General features: G+C 39.1%; 1 protein-coding gene across 5 annotated transcripts in view; it reads left to right on the top strand.

Annotated features, from left to right (window-relative positions):
• Positions 1–19,189, top strand: part of ANO10 (anoctamin 10) — a 260,737-nt gene that overhangs the window by 28,279 nt on the left and 213,269 nt on the right. For 4 of the 5 annotated variants that reach the window (XM_011968085.1, XM_011968088.1, XM_011968087.1 and 1 more), the window contains 4 exons: positions 8,382–8,501; positions 11,595–12,164; positions 14,000–14,055; positions 17,086–17,160. In XM_011968085.1, coding sequence (XP_011823475.1) covers positions 8,382–8,501; positions 11,595–12,164; positions 14,000–14,055; positions 17,086–17,160 — 821 coding nt within the window. The remainder of the gene's footprint in view (positions 1–8,381; positions 8,502–11,594; positions 12,165–13,999; positions 14,056–17,085; positions 17,161–19,189) is intronic. The other variant, XM_011968089.1, reaches the window with a different exon arrangement.

Raw genomic sequence — 19,189 nt, 5'->3', positions numbered from 1 at the left:
GGCAGCTGATGTTAATAGAATTCCTAATATTAACTCATTCATTTATTCCCATGGTGAACCATACTTGCTTATATTATCTGTTTTCCTGCTGACTTCCATTTAATATTTTATTATTTTTGCATCAGTATTCATATGACATGAGTATTTAGATTTCTTTTCTGTTGTATTCAACAATTTATATTACGTATACATTATTAATTTTTTCATGTAGTTTTTGTATCCCTTGTACTTTGCTTTCTTGAGCCATCATAGCCCTAGATCTCTATAACAACTATGGGAATTTCATTATGTTCCTGCCAGTTTGCTCTTTGTATTTTCTTTTACCTTTGTTTTATGAATTTTGTAGCTATATTTTGGCTGCAAAAAGATTTTGGATAGATTTTTATTGTTGATTGCACCTTTTATCATTATGAAATATTATTCTTCATCTTCCTTAATGTTTTATTGTTGCTGAATTCAGCCTTGTCTTGTGGTTCTTGCCTTATTTCAGTTTGCATCTGTTAGAATGTTTTTGCCCAGCCTATTACTTTCAGCCCCTCTCAGTATCATTTTACATGGATCTCTTATATCAGGATGTAGTCAGATTTTGCTTTGCACTCTAATCTGAGGATTTTTTTTTTTACTATGTAAATTTATGCTAAGTAAAATATTTACTGAGTAAACTTAAATTACATATTTTGTGTTAGGTTATGGTAGTTGATGTTATATTTTATGTTGAAAGTGTTTTTTTGTGTGCTTAAAATATCTTTTATATAGGCTATGCCATCTTTTTTTCCCATTTCAGTGGAAAAGACTAGGAAATATATTTTTGAAAATCATGAATTTATATTGATATAGTCAATTCAAATTTAACATTATAGGCTATCACTTAATTTCTTTGGTTTATATTTGTATCTTTTTACTTATATTGAAAATATTGATTCTTAATAACATCAGCATAATTACTAATTTGCTTTATTTTACAATTTACATAAAATAGCTTGTAACGCCATGCTAATTTTAATATTAATGCAAGTTCTGGATGAAGTTTAAGATTTTCATTTTTCTTTTTTGTTCTATAACTATATGTAGTCACAATCTAACCTGTTTTAAAGGTATGTTAGAATTTCTGTATGAAACCATCTGGCTCTGATGTTTGTAGATTAGGTTTTTGAACAGTTTTCTCTAAGTCTTCTATGGAAATTGGTTTGTTTAGACTTTCTATCACTACTGGAGTTAGTTTAGGTAAATTATATTTTCCTAGAAAAGTTTCCATTTTATCACATAGGCTTTCAAATTTGTGTGAATTGGTTTGTACAGATTTCTCTCAGCATCTTTTAAACTCCTGTTTTAATGGTATTTTTCCCTTGTCTTATTTGTGCTTGCTTTTTTCTTCTTGATTAAAAAAATTATTCTCATTAACATTTAAATATTGAGGATATTCCTCTATCAGCCATTAGCAGGAGATCTTATGGAATGTGGGATCTTGATTCAGTAGGACTCTTAATCACTTTTTAACTTCCTTTCCTTCCCCATAGGCTGCTACTCCCAAAGTCCATTACTTTTCCAGACACTTCCCTCTGCATTTCCCAGAAGCAGTGCTTTCCAGTCCGCTTGCCTCTTGTTCTGTGTACTTTCCAGCCCTTCCCTTCAGCCCTTCCTGCTGTCGGAGCTCTGACCCATCAGGTCTCAGACTTGTTTCTGAAAGTTCCCACTTGGTGTGGGGCCTTCTCCTGAAGGAGGGTGATGAGGCCTCATTGGTGTTATCTGGGTTCCTACACCAAATAGACTCCTCTGGCCTCCCCGTTTGTCTCTGCAGCTCCTGCTGGGGCTTCCTGCACCATTCTAGTCTGTGGCCAAGATCTCTTCCAGGTGTTGGTTCTTTATTGCCTGGCTTACATGTTGCAGTCTCCCCTGTCTCTGGGTTGTGCTGTAGGCATATGTTACAGGTGCTTTTACTTGCTCTCCTTGTTCATCTGCATGGCTTTTAGGAGGTATCAGGAAGTTTGAACGTAGGCACTCATTGTTCTTATTTGTCTAAATTTCCAGTTATCTGTGTATGTCTTGACGTTATTATTTTTTATCAATTTTTTTTTTTGGTTGGACATATGTTCTTTCAGTATGCAGAGTAAGGATTACCATGATTTCAGGAAAATTTTCTTCAGTTCTCTTTGAAGAGTTATTTGGTTGTATTTGCTCTGTTCTCATCTTGAGGGGTGCCAATTTTATATATGTGGGCTCTTACATATTCTTTGTAGTATTTTCAAGTCTTTGTTCTTACGTAATTTTCTTAGGCTTGTCTGCCTGTTTCCTGATTGTATTTTCAGTCTTCCCTTTTTATTGTTGCTTTTATCATGACTTGAATCTGTAACAAGTTTATAAATTTTTCTCTTGTATTGCTTCTCTGAGCTCTCTCCTTCAGCTCTCAGAGATCTTCTTTGAGTTTTCATTTCAGAGATGGGATGTTTGCATGAATTTCTTTAATTTCACGAAGAATTTCATAGTTTTTTGTTGCTGGATGCTATAATTTTCTGCTGTTTGTTCTTTGACTTTCATTTATGTATTTTTTTCTTGTAGTATTTTTGGTTTCCCCTTTTTTCCAGGTAGTATTTTTGTATAGCTCTATGCCAGTTTCTTTGTGATTATTACTTATTTTTTATTACTTGTGTTTTAATGAACCCCTATTTTTCCTGGACTGGCCATTTTTAGAAGAAAGTGTGTGTAGGAAAGAGAAGGTGCTAGGGGCTTCCAGCAGGGAACTGTGGTAGTGAGAAGCTCAGATTTTGCCTGGCAGTGTGTTCTCCTTGAGCCATCTTAGTCCCTGAAGAGAACCTCCATGGTGCACTGTTCTTGCAGGGTTTTTCTTGTGTTTGGCAGTTAGGCCTGTCTTTGACCCACCAAGACCCACAGCTCCATAGCTAGTTACCTTCCATCCTTGGGTCCCAGCAGGTCACTCTTCTTCCTCTAACCTGGCCTCTTATCTGGCTATGGTGCCAGGCAGGGAGCAGACATACTCCAGGTGTCTGTCATGCACCCTCATTGCCTGCATTCTGAGCAAGGGGACTGTGATTTACCATCCCCAGTTCCAGGACAGCCTTGCCCTTTGTGTGCTTGGCCCAGGTTTGCAGAAGCATGGGTGCTCTTAGTTTACCCAGGGCTGATTTTCAAGGCCTCTTTTTATAGTTGGTGATTTGGGATTTTAGTTTGTTTTTTCGTACTTGCATGAAAGATAGGGATTTCTTTTTATGTTTCTTGTTTCCTTTTGTTTTTAATTTGGCATCACGAACAAGAATAGGGTAGAGGTATCTTTTTGCCACTATTTGTAACCACGATTTCCACATTCTGTAGTTAAGCAGTTGTTTGATACTGTCCCAAAATTTTTAAATCTTTCGTCATCTCCTAGCGGGAAGGCATGTTTTCAGACACAGCTGGGTACTGCATCCAATAAAATACGAAGCAGACTGGGGCACAGTTCTGATTGTTAGTGTAAGCATTCTGTTTCTCCCTTTTCATGCACATTGATAATATGGAAATCACGGCTTCCACCTGTGAGTTTCTGCACAGGTACGTCCTCTTGGATGTGGCTGGGACAGAGAAAAGAGTGAGTGTGCTCTTTGATCAGATGGGATAATGGAGCAGCAGTTTTTCAAATGCTTCTAGTTGCTTCAAAGAGATAAATGTTCAGCTGAATGAAAACCTTCAAGGAAATATGTAAATGGATTTCTCTAACTGTGTAGGTAGCCAGTCTGGTATCCTGGAGCAATAATAGAAATAACTTTCTTTCTGGCAGGATGAGGCTTTTGTAAACAAGGATTTTTTTTTCCTTTCTTCCTCTCTTCTCCCTTTCTCCCTTCTCCCTTCCCTTTCCTTCCATTTTGGTACTAAATATGAGTACAATAAAATCATCTTGATCGTAGTCATTGGAAAGATTTTTATACTGAGATAAGAATTAAGTTGTCAGTCCTGGGATTTTAAATGCTGCATTATTCTCTTCCTTTATGCCTTTGAGAATGTGATCCTTAAACTGCTGTGTTTTTTGCATCATTTTAATTTTATATAATAATACTTGGTTGAAGGAAAGTGGCATATGCATAATTAAAACTATAACCTATTTTGGGAGTGCAAATTTTAGAACTAATAAAACTTGGAGTAACTTAAATCCTAGATTTTCATTAAGTTAAACTACAGAAATAAGTGGAAAAGCTATTTTCATTTTATTTGAAGGTATCTGCTCCCCTAGGCAGCCTCTGTGAGGCTAATTGGGAGGTGAGGCTTTAGTCTGCCCAATGTGATGCCCCTCAAGACTGAAAGGCAGCCAGGACTTTCATGAGAAACACTCCCCAGATCTTACGTTTAATTTGATTTTCATTTTACATACACATATAAAGTTGCTTGCTGCTTGCTGTAATGTTGTGTTTTGATAGAAAGCTTTCATTAAGTAGATAGCAAGTTTTGTCATGTAAACATGATTTCAAGGCAGTTAGATGACGCTGTGAGATGTGCATTGTAGGTCCATGACTATGCCAAATTTTATGCTCGGGGTCAGGTTCCAGCTCATGCTGAGGTCTGAAGGGAGAGAGGGTGGATGAGCCGATAGCCGAAAGAACACCTGGGGATCCGTAGGCAGGTGAAAGGTAGTTTTATTCAGCAGCTGTCTTCAGCAGCAGCTTACTTACACTAGCTCTCTCACACTGTTCGCCCTGTCTCAGCTGCTTAGTCCGGTGGCTCCCACACACAACTGTATGGTCGGCTCTCCAGGGTCAGCAGCCTAACTCTTTCTCTTCCTGGGTATGCGTGAGCTGAGCCGTGTCCTGGCTCCCCACTGTCCATCTATTAAAGCCATGTTATGGCTACATGGCCATGATAACAAGTGGAGTTTTATGGCCTGTGCTCTAAAGTTGCTGAGTCACTTTGGATGTTTACCTTGGGCTATCCTCGACCAAAGCACAGCCGTGTTCCTTACATGCATATTAGGGTTCCCCCTCATTCCACCACGTGACAAGCAACATGGAGAATTAGCAATTGGCTACATGTGTCTTAGTCCCCAAGCATTCATCTTGACAGCCATTCATTTCTTGTTTTCATGTCTTCTAAGATCTTTTCATGCCCTCAGACTTTGCCTCTCCTAGTGATTAACAGTCAATCATCATGCAAATAACCTAATGAAGGAGTTTTAGAGGAGTTTTTAAGGGATCCAAGGTTTTCTTACATTTTAACCATATCCTAAGGGATGTTACTTTATTTAGATTAAAGCTGTGTCTAAAAATGTCTACTGGATGTTTATCATGTTTTGATTGATGGGACCTCCTGGCACATGTATTATGTCTTTAATATTATATAGATATTCTTTTAGAACCTTATGATAGTGTTTTAAGAAAGATATATTTTTTTTAATTAAGACAAAAGTGATCTCTTCACACCTGAGTGCTAGAGTACTAGGTGCAGCAGCAGCTGTGGGAACAGGGACTGTCTTCATTGTGCAAAGGCTGGTGGCCACCACTTCCTGCAGGCATCTATGCTTATAACCCCCTGTTGGATTGGAGGTAGCATGACCTGCTCCTCTCTCCCCCACAGAAATGCTGTAAGGAGTTATGAGAGGGATTTTGCTTTTACTTTTGAAGTAAACACATCACATAAACCAAAGACAGAAGCAGTCCTGTGTTAGTATTGTTACTGCATTAGTTAATCTGGAGGGTCCTACTGTAAACTATGTTACTGATGATAGTCTCTCTTAAACTAAATTTTGATTTGTTTGGCTAACGGTTCAATGGCTATTACAGCCCCAGTACTTGACAAGAGATCATTCAGCACTCTTGAAGGAAGGACTCTGGCTTAGGTTTTTGTTTTCTTTAAATAGGCCCACATGGCATTATGGTTTCCTTTGAAGGTAAGTCTCCTTCCTAGTAATTACATTCTTAACTGACATGAGAAGTTTGAAGGATTTAAAAAAAAAAAAAAAAACCTAAAAGCAAACCTCTGTTTTTAGAAACTGAAACCAGAACCATGACTTTGGCACTGATAAACAGAAGATCAGTAATTTAGGACCTGCAGCTTTATATTCTCTCCAAGTCTTCAGTTCACAGTCCTATTTTTAGAAACTGGTTTTTATGCCTGCCTGGAAAGTCTTCTACAGTAGAATGGAGTCATTTTTTTTTAAAACAGAACTTAGAAATAAAAAATTTATATGCTATAAATCAGTTCAGTTAAAAAACTTCATGTAGTAATTTACAAGGGTAGTAATAGGAAGAAGGAATCAGCTGTAGCCTGTACGTCCCCAAATAAGGACTAAGAATCAGAACAGTCGTGTGTGATCAACTTTAACTCTTGCAAGCTGAAGAAAAATCCACTGAACCATGTTAGAATTAAAATATTAAAAAATGGATTTGCCAGTACCAGAGACTGAGTAACTTAAACCACATGTCTTTTTACCCTAGTTACTGATACTTTGAGTGTATACTTTTTTACAATCATGAAGGATAATTTTATCACAAACCTAGCTTTTAAAAACTTTTTTCCTCGTATAACTTATGAAAATATAATTGTGGGGGGAACCATAGATGAAGAATCTTTTTTTTTCAGACTTTTCCTATTGTTAGTACCAGATATCTCTTTATTATCTTTTTCTTTTTCATTTCTAAGAAGTTGGGTTTACTTTTAAATTTTTCTGAAGGGTTTATGATGGGGACCTGTCCTAAGACTACATTGTCTCTATGTAGTGTTACTACACTGAACACTTTGTGTTTCTGTTCCACACTGCAGATGTTTATTTGCCAGTCCTCAATAAGGGGTCTTATGCTTGATATTTTTATCACCTGTCTCTGGTAACAGGTAGATAGGAGATAAGGGAGGTAGCCCTCCGAAGACTTGAGCTGATAAACCTTAAAGAGCTCAAAGCTTATCAGTGGATGAAAACAGCAACGCATCCTTTCTTAATGCAAATTTTATCTTTTTTTTTTTTTTTTTTGAGATGAGGTCTTGCTCTGTTGCCCAGGCTGAACTGCAGTGGCACTATCATAGCTCACTGTAGCCTTGAACTCCTGGACTCCAGTCATCCTCCCACCTCAGCCTCCTGAGTAGCTAGGACTACAGGCACACACCACCATGGCCGGCTCATTTTTAATTTTTTTTGTAGAGATGGAGGTCTTGTGATGGTGCCCGGGCTGGTTTTGAACTCCTGACCTCAGGCAATCCTCCACCTCAGCCTCCTAAAGTGCTGGAATTATGGGTGTGAACCACTGTGCCTGGCCAAATTTCATTTTATAAGCAACCGTATTCTTAGTAACAGACTGTATTAGGAACTCATGTGGAAAATATTCCATCTCCCCAAATATGGCACAAGGCATTGTATTTGAGTTCTCCATATCTACAGAACACACTTCCTCTTGAAGACCTGAAGACACTCTTCTCCATCCACTGAGTCATTCTAATTACTGTGGATGAGACAATTCCAAATTTTCATTTAATATTGCTGGGAGATACTGTCTTTGGTTAAATTCATTTGTCTCTTCCAGATATGTGCATGAGTGTTCAAACCATACTAGTCAAATGACTGCTAAAAGTAGGAAGTCTTAATTTGATTTTGTTATTTGCTATTTGTGAGTGTAAGTTTTTGTTATCAGATTAGAAGAGATGAAAAGGATTGAAAATACTCTATCAACAAGAATGAAAGGAACTGAACATTTTCTTATCTTTGCTGTAGTGGAAGGACAGATTGGTAAATTTTTTCTAGAGACAATTTTATAATATGTGTCAAATATTACAATACATATGCCCTTGGACCTAGCAGTTCCCCCTCTAAGTACTAAGGAAATAGTAAACAGGTAGGGAATGGTATTTGTACAAATTTTAGCATTATTTACAATAGCAAAAAAAGGGAAACAAATGTTTTTAAATAGAGGATTAGTTGAATTACAGCTTTTCATACAAGGGAATATTATGGTACTGTTAAAAGGACATTTCATGTTCTATTTTTATTGGCATCAAAAAAATTCACTGTATACTACTACATGAGAAGAGATTACAAAACACCGTAATGTGTATAAAATGATTTTATTTTTGTTCTTAAAATATATATGGATATATTTTTATGTCTGGTTATACAGTACATTGCTTTTTACAGTGGTTGTTTTCAAGGGGAAGGAGAGACTAACAGGGGCCTCTCGTAGTCTAATTTGTACACTTCTGTATGGTGTAAAATGTTATATTTTCTTGTTTTGCTTCATAGTCAAAGAGAATAGTAAAGATATTTACATTCTGAAAAACGAAAGAATATATAGGTTTGGAGTAGGCAGTATGACTTTGCGTTGTATTCCTCTGTGGAGTGTCCTTATAATACTTGCTGAAGCGTATCATGCACCATCTCTAGTCCATTTCATGCAGTTTGGCACATTTTCCCTGTGCAGTGAGAAGATTGCTCACGTCTGGCATCGTGATTCAGGTGTTTCCACTGCATGACAATGAAGCCCTGAAGAAGCTTGAGGACAGCTGGTACACTCGGTTTGCTTTAAAGTATCAGCCCATAGGTATGTGTCAGTACTTGTTCTCTTAAAGAAGAGGAAGGCCTCTAATGAAAAGTTATGATCCAGCAGTGGAGTCAGCTCCCTTGGGCAGATACTTAGTGCTCTACTAGGCAGGGATCACCAGCTGCATATGGGAAAACATTTTGTGGGGGAAATAAGATGGGTTAGATGACCTCTTTATTCTTTTATTTAAACTTTTTTTTTTTTTTTTGAGAAAGGGTCTCACTATGTCACAGGCTGGAATGCAGTGGTATGATCACAGCTCACTGCAGCCTTGACCTTCCAGACTTAATCAATCCTCCCATCTCAGCCTCATGAGTAGCTGAGATCACAGGCGTGCACCACCATCCGCAGCTAATTTTTTGTATTTTTTGTAAAGACAGGGAGGGTTTCGCCATGTTGCTCAGGCTGGTCTTGAACTCATGCTCAGGCAATCCCTGTGCCTTGGCCTCCCAAAGTGCTGGGATTATGGGCGTGAGCTACTGTGCCTGGCATTTTTTTGATGTTCTAATACTACTTTAGATCAGCTGAATCATAGGCTTTCACTACCCTTCACCAACAATAGACAGTTCAGAGTGGCCTTCCTGCATATGTGTCAGAGTTGGAATCAAACAAGTTTTTTTATCTGTTTGTTTGTTTTGAGATGGAATTTCATTCTTGTTGCCCAGGCTAGGGTGCAGTGGTGCAATCTCAGCTCACTGCAACTTCTGCCTCCCAGGTTGAAGCAATTCTCCTGCCTTAGCCTGCTGCGTAGCTGGGATTATAGGCATGTACCACCACACCTCGCTAATTTTTTGTATTTTTATTAGAGATGGGGTTTCACCATGTTGGCCAGGCCGGTTTCGAACTCCTGACCTTAGGTGATCCACCAGCCTTGGCCTCCCAAAGTGCTGGGATTACAGGTGTGAGCCACCGTGCCTGGCCTCAAGCAAGTTTTAATAAGAATTTAGTTTGACTATGAATGACTATTTTGTATTTGAAAATTTCTATTTTTGAGGAGCCAGTTATTTAGAATGAACCAAGCTATGCCACACTTAGGGCAACTAGCAGGCCAAACATCTTTGAGGTGATTTGTGATTACCTTGGCATGAATTACTGGATCTGTCCATTTTCTTTGAATATAATTATAAGAATAATTATTTATTTGGTATGTGCTAGGCATTATTTAAAATTTTGTCAATATGGATATTCAAGTATTTTAGTCTGGTTATGTTTTTTAAGCATGAGAATTAAATTTAAGCTCGTAGATTTCACCTTTGCATTACTATCATTTTTTCTTTAAAGGATATTTTCCTTTTGATTTTGTTTAATGGTATCCTTCTAAAATAATTTTCTTTCTGTTTTCTGTTTCTGAAAACAACTATTATATAATGCTTTACCAAACAAAAATTGTTTTTAAGATCAAACTCTGAAATTACATTTTGAATTTTGTTTGTATTCTCTGAAAGGAAAAGTTCTGTTTTTGTTAATTCTGGGTCATACAATAGTCATTTTATGTTATACTTATAACTCTTTAACTTTGTTTTGGCATTTAAGTGGGAGGGAATTTGAATATTGCGTCTAGGACTTGTAAAGTGACTGTATCTGTTAGCTACTTTTTTTTTTTTTTTTTTTAGATTTGGAATCTAGGGCTGTTGCCCATACTGTAGAGCATTGGTGCAATCTCAGCTCACTGCAATCTCCGCTTCCCAGATTCAAGCGATTCTCCTGCCTCAGCCTCCTGAGTAGCTGGGACTACAGGTACACATCAGCGTGCCTGGCTAATTTTTGTATTTTTGGTAGAGACGGGGTTACACCATGTTGGCCAGGCTGGTCTTGAACTCCTGACCTCAGGTGATCTGCCTGCATTGGCCTCCCAAAGTGTTGAGATTACAGGTGTGAGCCACTGCTCCCAGCCTCTATTAGCTACTTCTTAGAAAGTAAAGGGAGAAAGTCGATGGTGAAGGCTAGGCATGGAGTGGTAGTGGATTTGGGGTCTCTGGGAACTGAGACTGGTGATAGCATCTGGGATACAGGCCAATCTTCAGGCTCCTTGAGATTAAAAGGGGAAGGTCATCTGCTGTGGAGCCAAGTGTCATGAGCACCTTTTTTTTTTTTTAAAAAAAGATCAGATGTTCTTTAACCTGATTTAAATTTGAGGTGACATCATACCTACTGTTTTCATTTGCTCGTGGGTTAGGGGGAAGAATTAAGGATAGGAGAAAATCAGTTCATTCTAACTCACCTTTGTAGACTACTCAAATTATCTTAAGAAAAATATGTTAACTGTGTGTTATTAACTAAGAAATAATAACGCCCACTGCCACACTTCCTCTCATGCCCTGCTTCCCACCCTAGTCCTGGTGCACGATGCTCTTACGATCCAAGCACTCCCCATGTGGATGAGGCTGGCAAAGGATGCAGTGCTGGTGACCTCTCTAGAGTCAGTTAGCTTGTGTCACATTCACAGAACATTAGCAGTCATGTTGCTTGGACCTTCTTCCCAGTGCATATATGAAAGTGTTGATAAATGTGTTCCATGGCTGTTCTGGGAGTTCATGTGTAGAATCCTGTTTTGTGCTTTTGAATAATTTTTCTTTAGTGTATTGAAAAATTTGCCATGACACATTGATGAAAGTTTGTCTTTGGGTAGGGAAGAGCAGAATTTTGTGGATGGGGAGTCTTCTTCGAAAAGAACATTTATAACACTAAAGTGGGAGAAAAGTGGGGAGCATAAATTAAATTTAATGTGCAGTGGCCATGGCTGAACTTAAATTAGGACCTTGGAGATTTTGGGTAAGCTACAAGATGAGTTTTCCTTTGGGAAGAAGGTATCTACCAGGTGAGGGGAAACAGAGTCCAGGCGCCTGCAGAGCAGGCCCTGCAGCTAAGGCCTGGGCGCTTACCTGGGGGAAATGTTGGACCTGCCATGCAGACAAGCAGGGTCTTTGTACTGCATGGAGGCTGGATTTACCACCACACGCTGGTTGGGAAGTGAGGGTTAAATGATCCCCATTTAACTAAAAAATGAATAAGTGTACTTGAAATGATTTTTTAAAGTCTTTGGTAGTCTATACTTACGTTCTTTCTTTCTTTCTTTCTTTCTTTCCACTATAGACAGTATTCGTGGCTACTTCGGGGAAACAATTGCTCTGTACTTTGGATTTTTGGAATATTTCACTTTTGCATTAATCCCCATGGCTGTCATTGGGTTACCTTACTACTTGTTTGTGTGGGAAGACTATGACAAGTATGTGATCTTTGCCTCATTCAACCTAATCTGGTCCACGGTGATTCTGGAAGTGTGGAAGCGTGGCTGTGCCAACATGACCTACAGGTGGGGGACATTGCTCATGAAGAGAAAGTTTGAGGAGCCCCGGCCGGGATTTCATGGTGTCTTGGGTATCAATCCCATCACTGGAAAGGAGGAGCCTCTGTACCCCAGCTACAAGAGACAGTTGCGCATTTACTTGGTCTCCCTACCATTTGTATGCCTCTGCCTCTATTTCTCACTGTATGTCATGATGATTTACTTCGACTTGGAGGTTTGGGCCTTGGGTCTACATGAGAACAGCGGGTCTGAGTGGACCAGTGTCCTGTTGTATGTGCCCAGCATCATCTATGCCATTGTGATTGAGATCATGAATCGTCTCTATCGATATGCTGCCGAGTTTTTAACTTCATGGGGTAAGACTTCAGGCTTTATATTCACGTCTTACTTGCCTGTAAGAAATGTTGCCTAGATCGTGGGATTCATATAGCTGCTACCTTACAGAGAAAATAGATGTTGCTTTTGGCTCATTATAGAGACATGAGGAAAAATTCATCAGCTTTGTGAACACTGATGATCTCCATGCCATGGTTATCATAACTCTCATTTATCGAGTGTTAATTACTATGTTCTAGGTATCCTGCTAAGCACTTTATTCACAGTATCTCACCATCACCTTTTCAAGGGTACCGTGAAGTAGAAGTTATTTCACCCTTTTGTGGATAAAGATAACTGATGCTTAATGAGGTTCAGACAGCAAATAATGGAGCTAGGCTAATTCAGACCTATCTGTCCAAAACTTGTGCTCCTAATACTGTGACATTGTGTTTCATGCCGAGGGTAAAATAGATTGAAATTGTTTCACTGGCTAGAGCCACAGAAGAAAGAAAAAAAATTATCTTCATGATACTCAGCTAAATCAACTGTGACCACTTTCCTAAAATGGAGTATCTAGTTGGTATGAGGCACTGAGGACTGCTATTGAACTCGTTGAAGGCAGGTGTTTATGGATATATCTGTGGTAAAAAAGGAACTTGGTTATAAGTTGAAAATAGTCTTGATAGGCCATTCACTCTTTAATTTATTTATTCATTCAAACCAATGAACAAATTCGCTATATTATTCCCTAGGAAGAAGTCTAGGCCTTAACTTTATGGGCCATAAAGATGTTTTAGGGGCCAGACGTGGTGGCTCACACCTGTAATCCCAGCACTTTGGGAGGCTGAGGTGGGTGGATCACAAGTTCAGGATTTTGAGAGCAGCCTGGCCAATATGGTGAAACCCCGTCTCTACTAAAAGTACAAAACTTGGTGTGGTGGCGGGCACCTGTAGTCCCAGCTACTTGGGAGGCTGAGGCAGGAGAATTGCTTGAACCCGGGAGGCGGAGGTTGCAGCGAGCCGAGATCGCCCCACTGTACTCCAGCCTGGCCCACTGCACTCCAGCCTGGGCGACAGAGCAAGACTCTGTCTCAAAGAAAAAAGATGTTTTAAATTATTTTTATTAGTTGTATAGCAATATCAGCTGTCATTTATCAAGTACTTTCCTTATGCTAATACTAGGCTAAAGTTTTATATTAGATCCTGAGAGTGACCCTGGGAGGAAGATGGTCAGGCTTGTTTTGAGGGAATAAGGCTGAGTATCAGGAGGTTAAGTAACTTACCCAAGGTTAGGCAGTGGCTGAATAGCTGAGTTGGCGTTCAGATCCAGGTCAGTCCAACACTCTGTGTGTAAGATGACATTTCTCTTCAGAATCTTCCTTTTTGTCATTTTATCTTGCTGCTTTGGGATCTATGCAGTGTTAACTTTTTTAGATTAAGATAGAAATTTGAGTTTCCTTTCAAGTTAACCCTTGTAAGCCACATGAAACTTTACTTGCAGAATTTTATTTACAGAAAACTTTATTTATTGCCCTCTTCTTTAGTGGTTACTGTTAGTTTTCACTATTTCTTCTTATACAGGGTCTTTGGGTGGCTGTCTGTAGGATTGTTTGCCAGCACTTCCCAAATTTCATTGTAGCAGTAATTTAAAAAATAATTTCAGACTACAATGCTGTTGCATTACCCTGAAAAATGTGTCCTTGTTTGATGCTCTTGGTGGTAAGGCATAGCTGTGATTGACAGCCTAGATCATTTACTGACTGAGGCTCTGATGTTGGACATCTCTTCCCTCAGTGCAACTCACTTGACCTCATAACAGTGCTTTCATATTGTTTTCTTACTGAGAAGTTACCTCTGTGTTTTAATGTTTTAGAGAATCATAGATTGGAATCTGCCTATCAGAACCATCTAATTCTGAAAGTTTTAGTGGTAAGTACAGCATTTATATACAAATCCATGTTATGAAACTGATATATGCTACATAATATATAGGAATACAAATATGAAGAATTGCTTCTAAGTTATCAATTAACATATTTTTTGCAAATAGGCAAGGATTGATTAATAAATATGTTTACCTCTGTGTTCAGTAGTCGTGTTACAAATGTGCATGTGATGTAAGACTTCAAAATATAAGAGTTGTATTATAGCCAATTTCCAGTTATTTAAAAACTAGACCGGGTGCAGTGGTTCATACCTGTAATCCCAGCACTTTGGGAGGCCTATGCTGGTGGATCATGAGTTCGAGACCAGCCTGGCCAACATGGTGAGACCCTGTGTCTACTAAAAACAGAAAAATTACCTGGGCATGATGGCACAGGCCTGTAATCCCAGCTACTCGGGAAGCTGAGGCATGACAATTGCTTGAACCCAGGAGGTGGAGGTTGCAGTGAGCCAAGATGGTGCCACTGCACTCCAGTTTGGGTGACGGAGCGAGACTCTGTCTCAAATAAATAAATAAACAAATAAACAAATAAATAAATAAATAAATAAAATAAAATAAAATAAAATAAACTAACGGGCCAGACACGGTAGCACATGCCTGTAATCCCAGCACTTTGGGAAGCTTGAGGCAGGTGGATCACTTGAGGCCGGGAGTTTGAGACTAGCCTGGCTAACACAGTGAAAACCCATCTCTACCATAAAACACACAAAAAATTTGCCCGGTGTGGTGGCACCTGTAATCCCAGCTACTGGGGTGGCTGAGGCAGGAGAATTGCTTGAACCTAGGAGGCAGAGGTGGCAGTGAGCCGAGATTGCACCACTGTACTGCATCCTGGGTGACAGAGCAAGACCTTGTCTCAAAAAACAAAAACAACAACAACAACAAAATAACCACTTTTTAGAAATGTTTCTGTTCTTTTCCTTTTGGTGATTTCTTTGAATGTTTTACTATTCAGCAGTCGTTCCTGGCACCACAGCCTGTTTAGTGATGGAACATTACATTAAAAAAAGGTTTTTTTTTGGTTAAATTTCCAAAGCTCAAAAGGTTCCCAGCATGTTTTGACAGGTGGGAGGAAAGAAACAGAGAGAAAGCAGTATGTAACCTGCTTGCTGTTTGTGTAAAAGCTGACATGTCTGCCTCTTTCCATAATAAAGAAATACCAGCTTGAAAATACTTCATTTATCAGGGGTTTACCTCAGTCATCTGTAACATAAGTGAGAGTCAAGAAAGGTGCGTGAAGAATCCTCTGAACTTTCAACTGGAATTGATTTAACACAGTCCATGTACTTCACTCCCAAGAGAAGGATCCAGGCCCTCTTTTAGAGTCTCTGTTCTAGCCGTAGAAATCATTCTAAGAAGTTTATCTATTTGGTTTTTTGGTCCTTGAAAAATCAGAAACCAGCATCATGAGGGTGTTTAGATTTCTGGAAATAGGCAAACCTACAGAGGAAGAACAGGTAAGGAAATGAAAACCTGTCATAAGAGATAAGAATTCAACAACTGGGCATTAGGAAAGCAAAAAGTAGCCCTACATATCCAAAAGACTTTGAAGGCCTTCTTCACCCTGTGAAATGGCTGATACTTAGAATGTTGGTGCTAAATCCACAAGGAAGTTCTGTTCTGTGCTCTCTGTGTAAGAAAGTAGAGAAACATGGGATACATTAAAAAGTTCATTCAAAAAGGTTATTATAGGAGGAACTTTTTCCCTCAGAGGTAAAAACATTCCGTTTGTCTTGAAGACTTCAGTTGTTTGTGAGACTTTATTATTTTCTGATGATGCCAGTTACAAGGTAACTGCCTTGTAAAAAAAAAAAAGCCATTGGTTAAAGTCGTCTTCCTCCATGGTGCTTCTTAGGCCTTTCTCTTCCTTCTTAATCTTAAGGGGATGGTGTTTCTTAGCCTTCCAAGGCTTTTGCTTTTCAACTTCTGCTCTAACTTAGCACCCCTGTCCTGTGGCCGTATTGATCTTACTGCTCACTTTCTAGAACGACCCCCCCATCTCCGCAGTAATTAAGCACTCACACCTGTACACATAGCAGCCTTTGTCTAAGTGATGCTACTGGGTTGGAATAGTCAGCATGGGGGCTGGGAGGCAGAAAGGAAACCCACTGGTGCCGGGGGTAAGCTATAGGTTCTTGAGCAGGGAACTCCTAGAAGAGATGGCACTTTTTGTGGAAGGATCCCCTTAATTGGTACTTCCCTTCACCCAGCCTGCTTCTGTGTATCTGGCAGGGCGAGGGAGTTCATGCTCATGGTGACAAAGATGCTTCCCAGGCCAGACTGGTTGTTATAGCCTCCCAGTTACCTGCTGTCTCTCTGTAATAGAGAGAATCTCAGGTCCATAGGCATGAAGAGGCCTCTTGTATTAGGCCCTTGTGGCAGGGGCCCCCTTGCCATTGTCACCCAGCTGCCCCACTTACTTTTGATGGGGTTTCCAGGCATGGGCTTGCTGTGATGGGGTCTTTCTTGCCAGTGCTTGCCTGGCCATCCTGGGATCTCTCTGTGGAGCAGGGGAGTCTCAGGCCCAGCAAGGAAGAAGAGCACTTCCCTAGGAAACTTATTGTTAGTTGGGGGGTCCTCATTGATTTCCCCTTGCCGGTTTAGCAGGGCTCCCCTGGCACTGACAGAATTCCTATTCAAATGTGGGAGGAATGAGCCTGCTTGGGCTACCTGGGTTGGTAGGTTGGGGTTGGGAAATGCCAGGCCTTGGTCTCCTCCTTCTGTTGGGTGGGGGAACTTAAGGTGTGCATGTGCTGTGTTGTTCCTTCAGCTCTGGGTTCCTAAACCATCTCATCTTCCTTTAAGCACCTTTCAGAGTTCTCCTTTGGTTGCCTTGTTTGTTATTTCCAGAGTTTGTTTATTTAATAAGGAGACATGGGGAGAAACAAGTCTTCTCCATTTCATTTAGACCGGAAGTCTCTCATTACATTTTTAAATGCTACATTACAGTTGTAATAAAGTACTCTAAAGTAGTGTTTAACACTTATCTTTTTTTTTTTTTTTTTTTTTGGCAGTTCAACTTTCTCAATTGCTTTGCCTCACTCTTCTACATTGCCTTTGTCCTGAAAGATATGAAGCTTTTGCGCCAGGTGAGTATAAATAACAGAAAAATATCATTTTTTAGGTCATAGAGGTGGTTTTCTCTCTTTAGATGCTGCAATTGGCTTCAAATTATTTTTACAAATAAAAATCTTTTAAATTTTGTGTATTTTAAAGCAAATTCTAAATAAAAAGTTATTAGGAATCACATTGTGTATTATGCTCAGCTGAAATGAGTTGAACCTAACCAACCTGAAAAATTAATAGTATAGGGCAGTAAAATCAATTATATAGTTCACCTCAAAGCTTGTAAGCAACTCTAACAGCAAAAATGTAGTATTCATTAATCGAACTGTTTTGTGTGCCTTGGGTGGGGATGATTGGTGTAACCCTAGGTCTCGCAAATTTAATTTTTAAATTAATAAGTTGTTAAACTTTAGAGACCAGTGGATCCTTTGCAGTGCTGTATCTTTTCTAAAGTGTCTGACATTTATTTTGGTGTGTTGTCATTTCTGGATCACATAATACCAATGAATAATAAATTAAGAACTAATTATTGATTCTAAATTCTCCTTTTTATATTTGAACCAGTTATAAGTAAATGGCTGTTTTTTTCCCAGTTTTAATATTCTGAGATTGTTGGTGAGCAGTCTCAAAGCGTAGACTCCACTTGTTAAAGATTATTTTTCAAAATAGAGAAAGTTTAAAGTAATACATTTGGAATTGATGAGTTGGATGTACATGTAATAGTGGTCCCATGTAATAGTGTATTAGTCGAATGTGACTTCTCATTTCTTCTGCTTTAAAGAGTCTCCTTTATTTAGCAGAAAATAGGAGAATGGAGGACTGCTTTAAAAAACAGTTATAATACCGCAAAGGTGGGGTGTGATGGAAACACTCATACCTATCTGAGAAAAGTGGAGATTGATACATCTCTGGAAAGCAGCTCTCTTGATAGCTTTACCAAGAACTTTAACTCATCCCTAGTAAATCATCAGAGAGGAGCAAAGATTCATCTACGTAGATATCCAAGCACCAGCATTATAATAGCGAAAATTGGGAGTAATACTTAATTCAACAGCAGTGTACGGGCCAAGTAAAAAAGAATTTTTAATGACATGGGAAAATGCTCACACATATTAAGTGATAAAAGCAGTAAACAAAGTTGTATCCATATAGGATAATTATAGTTTTATTTTTATATATGATTGGAAAGAAATATCCCAAGAAATAGCAGTGGTTTTGTTATGGTTGTGGAATTATGGGTGGCTCTTTTTTTCTATTTTCTTTTTTTTTTTAATTAATACATGCCTAGTTGTACATTTTTATGGGGTATATATGCTGTTTTGTTACATTCATAAAATGTGTAATGAAGGCTGGGCATAATGGCTCATGCCTGTAATCCCAGCACTTTAGCAGGCTGAGGCAGGCAGATTGCTTGAGCCCAGGAGTTCAAGACTAACCTGGGCAACATGGCGAAATCCTGTCTCTATCAAATATACAAAACATTAGCTGGGTGTGGTGGCACATGCCTGTAGTCCCAGCTACCTGGGAGGCTGAGGTGGGAGGATCACCTGAGCCTGGGAGCTCCAGGCTGCAGTGAACTGTGATCGCGCCACTGCACTGCAAAGTGAGACCTTGTCTCAAAAAAAAAAAAGAAAGGTGTAATGATCAATCAAGGTATTTAGAGTATCTATCACCTCGAGTATTTATCATTTCTATATGTTGGGAGCGTACAATACATTATTTACACACCCACCCAGCCTCTGGTAACTGTCATCCCACTCTATCTCTATGAGATCAACGTTTTTAGCTCCCGCATATGAGTGAGAGCCTGTGATATTTGTCTTTCTGTGCCCGGCTTATTTCACTTAACATAATGACCTGCAGTTCCATTAGTGTTGCTGCAATTGACAGAATTTCAGTCTTTTTTATGGCCAACTAGTATTCCATTGTGTATATATACCACATTTTCCTTATCTGTTTATCTGTTGATAGACACTGAGGTTGATTCTGTTTCTTTATTATTACGAATAGTATTGCAGTAAACATGGGGGTGCAGGTATCCCTTTGATATGC

The sequence above is a fragment of the Mandrillus leucophaeus genome, unplaced genomic scaffold, assembly GCF_000951045.1.
Source record: "Mandrillus leucophaeus isolate KB7577 unplaced genomic scaffold, Mleu.le_1.0 Scaffold829, whole genome shotgun sequence".
Classification (NCBI taxonomy): Eukaryota; Metazoa; Chordata; class Mammalia; order Primates; family Cercopithecidae; genus Mandrillus; species Mandrillus leucophaeus.
This window is presented reverse-complemented; position numbering and strand designations above follow the sequence as displayed.